At 38.3% G+C, this 11,979-nt stretch overlaps 1 protein-coding gene across 1 annotated transcript in view; it reads right to left on the bottom strand.

The window, feature by feature from the left end:
* LOC107102826 (endothelin B receptor-like) overlaps positions 1–11,979 on the bottom strand; it is a 28,005-nt gene that overhangs the window by 6,703 nt on the left and 9,323 nt on the right. The window contains exons 4-6 of the mRNA XM_015402261.1: positions 8,606–8,804; positions 1,951–2,103; positions 1,727–1,860 (exon numbers count right to left, since the gene is read on the bottom strand). Of these exons, the coding sequence (XP_015257747.1) occupies positions 1,727–1,860; positions 1,951–2,103; positions 8,606–8,804 (486 nt within the window). The remainder of the gene's footprint in view (positions 1–1,726; positions 1,861–1,950; positions 2,104–8,605; positions 8,805–11,979) is intronic.

The raw sequence follows: 11,979 nt of genomic DNA on the forward strand, positions 1-11,979 counted from the left end.
CAGAATTCTGACTTCATAGATCTAATGGCGCCGCTGAGCAAAGAACCATAGAGAGTCAGACAGGCTTCAAACCCAATAATATGACCGGAAAGGAATATATTTTTTTATCACAAAATTATCTAAAGAGTTTTCTAATAATTGAAGCTCATAGCTACAAGTTTACATTAAAATAATTATTTTATCTAGAGTTGCCTGCTTTCTCTGGTGTTTTGACAATTACTATTTCTGATGAGCTTCCAATTTTTTAGAGGTTCTTAGACCTCATACCATCACCCTAATCTTTATCGTTGGTCTGACTGAATTCCAAGCACTGGCTGTTCCGTGCAAAAATGTGAAAATTGCTTTCAGACAAAAAAGAAACATGCAGAGAAAATTGCAATATTTCTACAAACCAAAAACTGTAGGAAGTATTCTGGTTTCAGCTGGAGTTAACTCTAAGACCCATTAAGGACTAAACAGCCTGAGAGAAGACAAAACATTCAACAACAAATCATCTTGTGGTGAATGAAGATGTTTTCGAGATTGAGACGTTTCCTTCCACAAAGAAAGGTTTGTTAATTTTGGAAAGTAATTTTTAATTTTTTAATTTTAATTTTTAATTATTATTTTTCCTCTTTCTTTAGTGTATAATTCTATGTTAATTATTATGTTGAAATATTGGATTGTGTGTCTCTGCAGCTCAGAAACCTGATTAGTTTTAAGCTAACTGCATATCAAAACACCCACCTAGCTGACCATATTGGATGTGCTGGCAATGAAGTTAACTTAAAGTGTAACTTACCCCAAAATCTACCTTTTAGCAGATACATTGTATAAACTGGGTCTATGAGGGAGGTCCAGTTTATTATGGGGAGACCATCATCCTCTGATTTGAGACATTAGTAAAAGCATAAATAAGATGCAAAGAGAGGCTTCATGTTTAAACAGGACTGATGCAAAAACATGCTTCTCTTTCTTTACTCCTGATACCCTCTGGATGACATCCCGTTCTTCACCAAGGTTCCGGTCCATAACTACTACTACACAGTAGTGTCAATGTTCTGGTCCCATATGAGGTCTGGAGCTCTTCCATTTTGTGGTGCTAGTTTGCGCTTTTCTTAACTTGCAGTTTTTGCTACTTGCAGAACTTTTACTCGTTTTGTACCTGCTCTCTATTTTCTGTGATTACGGCAATCTTTCTTTGCGTGCATCTTTTTGTGTTAGTCTTTTTTCGTACTTTTGCCAATTTTTGGGTTTCCAATCCTTTCAATTGCTGTGAAATCATGTTGTTACTTGGCATTTGTGTCTCTCGACCACTGTACTTTAGACCTTGTAATTCAGTACTGTGCTGGACAAGGAAGACATGAAAGGTAAATGACAAGAAAGGGTCAAATTATTACAAATAGAAATGATTAACAAGTAGGCTGACCTGCTGTCAGGTCAGCCTACAATTACATCTCAGAGCTCTGAAACCAGGGTCATATTCATCCATCTACAAATGCTTTGCCCACATTCTTCACCACTTCACTGACTGGGCTACTTGGGGACCGTTTTTTTACTGTGGGAAGTTAGAGTAAAACATTCCTGCCACTGAATTGTTTAACTGGAGATTAAATTGTGTGCAATGGTATCAAATGGTTGTTTCTCTTTTGATCCTAAACAAAAGCAAGTTAGATCTACAACAATTATGGTCAGTTTGAGAAAATCCAAAAAGGATCCAAGCAGGGTTGTTGTGGTAAAAACTCACTTGAGAAGCTCACAGCGCATGTTGTCATTCTGGCGGTAAACCATCTTCTTGAGAATCCTGCTGAGGTGCAAAGGGAACCAACAGAGGGCAAAGATCAGGACAAGGCAGAAGACGGCTTTGGCCACCTCCCTTCTCTGAAAACACAAACAGAAAACAGAAGGTTCAACAATGAAGATGGTGAAGCGTTCTTATTTATAAGTAGACGAATTTTAGCGTCACCCCACCTGTTTGAGGTGTTCACTGAGTGCGATACGAAGGCTGCCGTTGCGGTGGTTTAGCATCTCGCAGGTCATCAGAGTGTAGAAGATGGCGGTGCAGGTAAGTGGGACACAAAAGTAAAAACCAAACAGCCACCAGTCCTTTGCATCTCTGTAGAACTAGAGGGAGAATACACATGTATGGTCTCTGTATTTCAAGGTTTATAAATGTTTGTTCTCCTAGGAAATCCAAAGTATTCTTTTCTGAACTCAACATTCTTCATGAGTCATTTATGGTTTATATCTGAAACTGTATTTACATGTCCCTAAAAGTCAGAACTGAAAGCTATTCAAGGTGACAGCAGAAGTCTCATGTTTGTAATGAAACCTCCACAAACACCATCTGGCTGCTGTTGTCTCGGTGTGCCAGTGAAGTTTATGGGAAATCTGCTCATAAGTAGAAAATCAAGCTGGTTCCAATTATGCAGTGTAAAATAAAAGCTTGTGGTTGTAAAAAGAAAAACAAAAATGTAAGAAAAATATGCTATTCCAAAACCCAGATATCCTGGTGAGGAATTTTTCACACGATCTGCCCTCTACTTTACAGAGCCACTTATAAATCCATCATTTGGCCTGAATTTTTCCATCCCATAAATCCTGTAGGGGAATAAACACCAAAACAAAGTTAAAATGTTGAATCAAACTGGAAAACCGGGGAGCAGGATTCTTAAAGGGGAGGACTGCATCGATGTCCTGCAGAGGTTATATCAGGTTTGTCTGTGCGGACGAGCACATGTGGCTACTTGAGGGCCAAAGGTCGTAATTGGACTTGGCCTGCAATCAATTATCTGCATCAGGCATGCGGAGAGGCCACAGCTCCGAGGAGGGAGAGCAGGAAAGAAAAACCTCTGCATTCAAACCTGAGGAGAAACTTTAGTCCAAAAAATGGACTGAGGTGGCAAAATGTCTGATGAACGTATGCATGTTTCCGCTCTCTTACATTCCTGTTCCTTCATTTACCACGGATCATGATCTTTAATGCAAAGGCACAAAATGTTGGACTCAGTCTCTTTAGTGCTTTATTGATGCACTTAAAAAATGCTTCAGAAAATAATGGAGATGCTTGACAGTCTTCCATTAAAAACACTCTCCTGTTCCGAAGGAATAATTCATGTCTTTAAGATGATGAAGGCGTTCAGCTAAATGTTAGCTTTTAAGTTCAAGTACTTTTAATGCAGGAATGGCTTCTCTGGCTCATTAGCTCAGTCATGTTTCGCTTCCATTTCCAGAGTCAACAACAATGTTTACTCCTACAGGGTTGTTTTTAATACCATCTGTGGTCAAAGACTAAAGGGGGAAAAAAAGTTTGAGAATATTCTGGTATTTGCTTTCACTCTTGTGTCTATTCTCTTTTACAGTACATTCTCCCAGTATCAGATCCTGAAGAATGTCTCCTATTGTCCGTAAGCTGATGTTACGGTCACTGACCTCTAGGGGCTCTCTTCATGACGGAGCTCTCTTTGTGTTTCAGGTCTACCTGGCTGCTACAGATTCAATGTGTTCAAGCTTTTCAGCCACCCCGTAAAGAGCTTTAAACCTGAGATGTCAGGCCTCCTCTTTCTCCTATTCCCTGGGCCTGATCTTGATCATGTTGAATAATCGGCTAACTAAAGCATTTTCTGTTCACAGTGGAAGCTGGTAGCGGTTCTCTGCCATCTTTGTTTAACTGTTTTCTCCTTGTTTCGTGGTTAGCCAGGGAGTTCAGTAGGGATGGTGAGATGAAGCTCATGAGGCATTGAACCGTTTGGCCAAATTGCTTCAACGACCCCCACAGTTCATGAAGCTCCATGTGAACATGTGCCCACCTACTGGAGAAGTGCATAAACGATTGTTTTTCTTTTTTTTCCCCTTTTAAGTTCCTGTGAAACTGTTAACGGTTAGTGTGTATAATAAAATCTTTAAGTTTTTTTTAAGTGTAAAATTTCTTGGAAAAATCATTTAAGGTGTAGCCTACTGTTTTACTGCCATTTTACAGAATTAAACTCAAGCAGACAATAAAAGTCTGCAAACTGGGCAATGATGAGCAAAATTAAAGGCGTTAGTAATTTTTATTCAAACATGATAGTTTTTCCACGGTTTTTGTTTTTAATCGAGTTGGAAGTTATGTTCAACCAATCTTTTGGCTAAACCGACCTAATTTAGCAGCATTTTTACACAATCTATATTTTTCATTAGGCAAAACAATTAGAATAATCACAACTTTCATAAGTCAAAGGCAGGGCTTGTATGGAGCGATATGACGCCAATAATATTGTCAACCAGTTAAAGGAGAAAACACTACTTAACACTAACCTTACAATTGTATTCAGCTGCTTGCTCTGATTTTGATCATTACATTGTTTGTTCTAACTAAAATAGTTTTAACTAGATTGGTTGTTTTTTCCAACCAATCTATTCTTATAATCTATCCAAACTCTATCCAGCTGGCAGCAGCTCTCCTACAAACTCCCACATCTTGGTTGTAACAGCTGACGATACTCAACTTTAAAGTTCTTTTAAGCTGGTTTAGGTGATTTTCAAACACACAGCACATCCCACATCCTACAAGCCGATTTCGACACTCTAAACGTGCATCGAGCAAAGAGTCAACAGATCATCTCTGTGTTAAGTGGCAGATGCAATAGAGAGAGTTGCTTTAGTTTATATGCCAGGATGAGAGGAAAGAAAGGTTATCTTTGTATTTGGTTCACCAGGATTATGATCCAACCTTTGAATATTCTGTAGCTGTTTTGAGCAGCATACCCAGCAAACTGTCGCACTGGGAATCCCTTGTGACAGTTCTCTAAGCTGGCCAGTCAGCTGGGGATTTCCTGGCAGTAGCCAGATTGATATGTGTAGAACTGAGTTGACTTCTGAGTTATCAATCTGGGATGGCTGTCCTTCAGTCTGTCTGTGAAAAGGAGGGATGTTAAGTTAAATACTTCGAGCTGATTGGGTGACGTGACAGCTAGTACCCATCTTCCATAATACGCTTTCATCCAATTATAGCAGTGGATCATCTGCAGCTTCTTGAGTGTTTTCACAACTAGCAGATGAAGCTGATAAGTCAAAACTTTTTCCAAATCCTGTCAGAAGAAAAGCACAGACATCTTTCCCATCTAAAATGCAGTAGTGCTTCTTTTTTTGCTATTCTAGCTAAAATTGAGTTGTTTGCGGTATGTACAGCTGCGTCCTCCAGCGTAGCCATGTTTGTTATGCCCCGCCAAGGTCTTTTCTACATGTCCCGCCCCAAAAAATACTGTTGGCATTTCATTGGTTCAGCCCGATGGTCGTTACGAGACGGACATATTAGTCATATTAGTGGATTTGTTGTGAGACTCAGATCTCGTGACAATCCAGGTTGCAGTGCAAGGTTAGTTTGTAGCAGCTGGAAGTGAATATAAAGGGTTTTTAAGGTAGTAAAAAAAAACTGCCAGTAGAATATAAAATAAAATATTTTTGGCTGGCATGTTTTGACATTTTAAACCACAATCCAGTAACAAAATATTTTAGAAGAGCAACCAGAGCATTCTCACTTTTTTTTGTTTAAAAAATAAGCAAGCAAACAAAAAAAATTCCTGGCTTTCCATGTAAATCTAGTCTGACCCCTTTAGGCAGTCATGCTACTTTGAATTGTTTTAAGGAGGATAAATCACGGTTTGGATGCTCTGGCTCCCAACCAGCTCCCAGATCATCTTCTGGGATTTGTTGACACACAGTGCAGGGCTGCAAAAGTTCAACATTTCAAACTCCAGCATCTGGCTTGAATGCGCTTGGCTTGGTGGACACCACAAACAGCACAACATCAGGCAAAGCACAGACTCGATCCTTCTGATGATGCCACACAGGGCAGGAGTTTCTCTGCTCTGGAGGAGCTCCTGATATCAGAGGCTGTTGAAGGGGAAGATCTGGCAAACTGCCAGGTCTATCTTACCACGTGAACCAGCTTTTAGAATAAATAATCTGACCTCAGCCACCGTCTGACAGGAATCAACCAACTATTTACAACTACATGGGACCAAATCAGCAACCCTGATTACATCACCTTAAAACTAAATTTCTGTTATGAGGCCACATGTTTTTGCTCAGGCTGCTTAGTGGCACTGTTGTGTGCACTGCTGCCTTGCAGCAAGAGAGTTCTAGGTTCCATTCCCGGCCAGGGGTCTTTCTGCATGGAGTTTGCATGTTCTTCCTGAGCATGCATGGGTTCTCTCCCACAGTCCAAAAACATGACTGTTAGGTTGAATGGCTTCTCTAAACTCTCCTTAGGTGTGAGTGTGAGAAGGGTTGTTTGTCTCTGTGTTGCCCTGTGATGAACTGGTGATCTGTCCAGGGTGTACCCCGCCTCTTGCCCTTGCACAGCTGGAGATGAGCACCAGCACCCCTGGTGACCCTGCTTGGGATAAGCGTGACAGAACACGGATGGATTTTTTGCTCTGGGAGCCTTTTTCCAAACCTCTCTACCAAACTTTGACCTCAATTTTTGATAGTTTCTTATCCTTTGAGCGTCATTCTAAAAAAACTGTTTTTTATCATATGAGAAACACTTCAACGCTCAGATCCTGGGTGTCGTATCATGGATTACAAACAGGTGTATTTGCTTTTCTCTCGTCTCAGTTGGACTATTGTGAAGGTCTTTTTATTTGTGTCAGTAAATCAGCTTTAAATCAGCCGTCAGACAGTTCAGAGCGTAGCAGAAAGACTCCTCATAAGGACCAATGGAAGAGAGCTCACTGACTCTGTTCTGGCCTCTCTGCTCTGACTCCCTGTACAAAATACCATACATCTTAAAGTGCCGATCCTAATGATGCCATACTGCTCCCTTCCAACTCTAAGACCTGCTGATCAGAGGTTGCTGGGATTGTCACAGAATTACTTTAAACTCATGCGTTTCCAGACGGTGGCCCCAAAACCCTCTGGAACTCACTTTATTGATTTTTAAGAGTCAATGTTTGAATAAACAGGCTTTAAAATAGCCTGTAAACATATTTATATTGTGCCTATATTGTTTTTTATTTCTGTAAAACAGTTTATATTTCTGATATCTGTGAAAGGAGTTATATGATTAGATTTAACTAGAGATGCCTAAGTTTGAGTCTCCTTCTATCTTTACCAGAGGCCATTTATTTCAGTCTTTAAACATATAGTGAGGCTGAAACGTGGTTTAGTGCAGCCTGCACTTGAGGCTCTTGCAGAAGGTTTTTTTTTCCTTCTTTACATTTACGCTAAAGGAGCTGAGACCTAAAGTGGTCTATAAAAAAACTATTTAAAGGGTCTATTTTGGTTTCCTCCTGAGAGCAGACACTCAGCTGCCTCAGTGGACCCATCTGTGACTTAAGGTTGTTTTAACGCTTCAAACCGTTTCTAGTAAATGTGTTTCATTAAAGCAGAGAACTGTGCCCAGCAGGATGTAAATTATAGTTTGTCTCTAAATGGGCCGTCCTACTCAGAGAAAAACTTTAAATTAAACTTATCATTAACCTGAGCCCAGAAACTGGATTATTCTTTCTACACGAATAGTTCAATTCATTATCTCTGATTTGGACTTTTTCAGTGATATACTGATTTCACTTTTATGCTTAACATTTTTTTTTTTATCACAATAGAGATACTGATAATGACATTCTGCTTCATTCTATCTGTATTCTCCCATTCCACAGTATTTGTTAGTTCAACCTTTAACTTTATGCTCTCTCTGCTTTTTCTCATAGTAGCTTCATCTGCTCTGTTCATGCTGGCTGTGACTCCATCCTGAGAGAAGTATCAGCTGTGATTCTGCCACCAACACTTTGATTGTCAATCATAGAGTTGGGCCGGTTTTTCAGTGTATTGTCCTGTCTCTCTCCTTGCCCCAACTATGGGCCCAGCTTTTACTGTGACTAACTGGATGTGCTCCAGCCCACTCTAGAAACAATACTGGTGTTTCTCTGTAAAGTGCCTTAAGATGATAATTTCTTATTTAAGTCATTGATTAACAAACAAATGTTTTATATTTCATAAATGAACTTCTAGTTTTATTTAAAGTATGAGGAAAGTTAAATTCTTCGACCTGTTAATTGATAAAAAGTCATAGTTATTAACTAGTAACAAGCTACTTAGATCGAGCAGTAACCCGTTTTTGAGAAGAAACCAGTAACTTTAACTATTTACATTCTTAAAGCAATATTCCCAACACTACAAAAGGTGCCACTTTTAAGTTTCTTTGGATTTTTTCCTCCGTTCTTTTTTCCCCACTTATCTATCAACATAGAGGGTCTGTGCTCAGCTATAAAAATCTACATTTAGTTTGAAAAACTGATTATATTTAGTTAGTTAGGGGTAGAAAGTGTCTCCATCATTTAGAGAAGCCTTTCCTCATAATTTGAATATGCCATATCATTGTATAGCACCGTTATCTCTAGCAGAAGTGTTGAAGTCCCCACTGGATCCTGCTCAAGGGGTTAAAGGACTTTTTCAACTTTGATTATTTTCATTCTTTTTTTCCTTTTTAGTATTTGGAGATAGCAGAAACAATCCCATACAATATAAAAATAAAACATATGATCTACTATTTGCAGTTTTGGCCAGTTGAAGTTCTGCTTTATACCTGATGAACTCCAACTGGACTGAAAACTGGACGGAGGGAAGAAATGGGAGAATTTACCACCATGAAGCTGTTGGTCGGGTTGAGCATGCAGGTGCGCATGGTGTTGTTACTGTAGTTGAAGGAGACCATGTCGAAGCAGACAGCCTCCGGCACTGCCAGGATCAGAGACAGCACCCAGATGGACACGATCTCGATGACGGTGAGCAAAGGGATGCCCACCCCCTGCACTCGGCTCCAGGAAGCCACAGCTCGGTACCTGTGAGGCAAACGGATCCACAGATACCAGTCAGCATTACCTGATTTTATCTATTCAGATGGCACACATGTATATTTAAATCTGAAATATGTGAATATGCCTGAAAGAATCCACATAACTTTGATTTCTATGTCAATTTTATCTGTAAGACCCCACTTTTCACATCTGTGCTTTGCTCTTGCTTTGTTTTCAGTCATGGATTCATCATTAAACAGCAGTGACAAAGAGACTCTCTGCCTGCCAGCGTCCCAAACACCACAAACTGCTCAGTCAGCAGACGATCAGCAGAATGGGAAGAATTCATGAGGAGAGATGATCAATTGTTTATCTTCAATATCTAATATTTATATTTTCGTGAAGCCGCCAAACTGGCTGGCCCATGTTGGCAGATCTGTGCATGTTGGCTTCTGTTTGCTGCGCACTAAATAAATAGTTTGCTTGTTTGTTTCATTAATGGAAAACAACTTGTCGAAATGTTTTAGTAAAACCGAGCATCAAGATTTTATGGCAAAACAATATATTTTTCATGATACATTTGAATTTCCCTGTTGAACAACATGGCGGCATCTATATTTTACCAAGAGGTCTTGTATCCACCTTTCCCTATTGTTGTAGCAGTAAAATGATGCAGAGGGACTGAAATAGCTCCTAATATGTATTCAAACAAATTTGCTTCATATTTCCAGGAACAAAGAGAGAAGATGTGCTTCTGAAGCAACCAAACAGCTTATTGGTCTTTCTCATAATGGAGGTCATTAAAACCATCTGGCTTGTTGAACCTTGGAGTCTTTTTAAAGATGGGTGGTGCATTAAGTGACATGACGATGAACTTCACCTCTTCTGGGCCATCATTTATTCATTGCAGTGTTCTTTTAAGGCACCATTTAACTCATTAGCATCCTAGCTAACCGTTCCGGTGACTATACACATGGACAAACTACACAATGGCCTCCATAACCCTTAGCCCTGTTTGTATAGATGTCTGAAAAATGTTTTATCACAATTAAGGCAGGGAAATCGGACCTGTAAATTCAGATATATCTATCTAAAAAAACTGATTTCCCCAAAGTTCAACAAAAAGTTATTGAGAGATTGTAAATTTAAATACACTTTTGGTATTAAAGTGATCCACTATTAGTTGTAACAGACTACATTTGAGAGTGATTTTCTTAGATTTAAATATAATAGTAAAAATACTGTAATTTTTTTTTTCTCAAGAACAAAAAAATAAAAAATACATATAATGTCACATGGACTTCTCCATGCTGTTTACACTGCAAGCCCTTCTGGTTAAATGGCATACGCTAGGTCCTGTAGCGCTAGCTCCGTCCAGCCAAAACAAAATTCAAATGTAATACGATAAAAATCTTCTCTGCTAATGTCAGCCTTCCTGTGTTTACTCTGTAGGTTTCAGTCCAGTAAGGCAAGGCAAGGCAAGGCAAATTTATTTGTATAGCACAATTCAGTAAAAAGACAATGCGAAATGCTTTACATGATTAAAATATAGAAAAATAAAACACAATCAGAGCAAGTAGAATAAAAAAATAAAAGAATAAATAATAAAAAAGATGCAGAAACTAGAAAGAACATTAAAAGCAGTTGGACTAAAGAAAAAAAAATTAACTAATGATGTTTCGGTTGAACTTTTTAACTAGAAAAGTCGAAGGCAATCGTAAACAAATGTGTTTTTAGTCTTGATTTAAAGGAACTCAGGCTTCAGACTCAGTAAGACCAAGCATGCATTGCACAGCTATAAAATGGCAACCTCCAGGGGTGATATATATAACTAAGGATTTATATTTTGTATCAAGTGTATCACAAACGTGCAATTACTCCTGAGTTGTTTTAATAACAAAGGAAATAAACTTACTTAAAACATGTTTTATTTTTATATTTATATCCTCATACGGTAAAATCCTAATACATAATTTTAAAAACAAAAAGGAGGCCATTTAAGAGATTAAAAAGAGTTGTTGACATCTTGTTCTTAGGGGTCATAACTGACAGCAGGCTAACATGAAGCGAGCATGTTAACTACAATTTTCAGAAACACCTTCTATTTAGTGTAAAAAACCAAAGACTTGCTTAGTTATAATTCATTATCTATAATTCCTGTACTCTGATACTTCCAGATATGACTTAATGTACAATTTATGGGAGCCTTACACCTAATTATTAAGTCAGGCTGTGTGTATGAGAATGTGTTTTAAGACAGAGAAACAGCGCTACGGCTAAAGGAGAGGATGATGGCAGAGGAGAAAATTGTTGCTCGAGTTAATGCGTCTTACGTTTATATGAAGTGGGCTATGGCAGGCCACTTTTACATTTAATAAAAGCACTCTCCTCTCTGTTGTTCCATTGGTAGATCACTGAAATAAGATTCTTCCTGATCAAAATCACACTCCTAGTCTGAACTCTAATAATATAGTTTCTAAATTAAATTGTTTTTAGCAGAAACCTAATTTTGAAAAGTGCAAAAAAAGAAATTATGCCCGTAATAATAAATTTTTTTTATATATCTAGAAATGTTTACACATTTTAAGTTGCCAATCTGACATTCATCAGCTTGACTGAATATGTATCTATCGTTTCTGAAAAACATGTTTTTTTATAGTTAAAATAATACAAATGCTGACCGGAAATATTAGGAATATGGAGATCTGAAATTAATTTATAGAAATCTAAAATGTTTTTTCTAGATGTGGAGAATGTTATTTTGTTTCAAAAGGTGATTTAGACATAGAAAGAAGTTTTTTTTTCAAATATCAGGCATACATATTCAGTAAAATTAATACATATTAAAATGTTTGGCCAGCCTGTTGTGACCGAGATGATATTAAAGAATCCTTTCTTGAATGGTAGTAGGTCAATGTATCGATTTAGGTGAAATCTTCCGGCAGCAGGTGAAAATGAAGAATAAAAACATTGTTCCTATATATAGAACCTGTGGATCATCTCATGGGTCCCTCCTCATGTTGATCTTCTTTAACGTAGTAAATACTAAGTGGCTGTTTGCAGCCGTGCTTCAGATGTTATCCCAATAAATGGTCGATATTAGCAGCTATCAGGCCCATAGAATGGCTGCAGATTGTGCCAGCAGGCCCATTAGGTTGTTATCATCCAGTAAATCCTAATCCTAACCCTAGAATAATTCCTTTTTCCCAGCAGAATTAAT

This window comes from Cyprinodon variegatus, unplaced genomic scaffold (genome assembly GCF_000732505.1).
Source record: "Cyprinodon variegatus isolate N-32 unplaced genomic scaffold, C_variegatus-1.0 Scaffold1326, whole genome shotgun sequence".
Classification (NCBI taxonomy): Eukaryota; Metazoa; Chordata; class Actinopteri; order Cyprinodontiformes; family Cyprinodontidae; genus Cyprinodon; species Cyprinodon variegatus.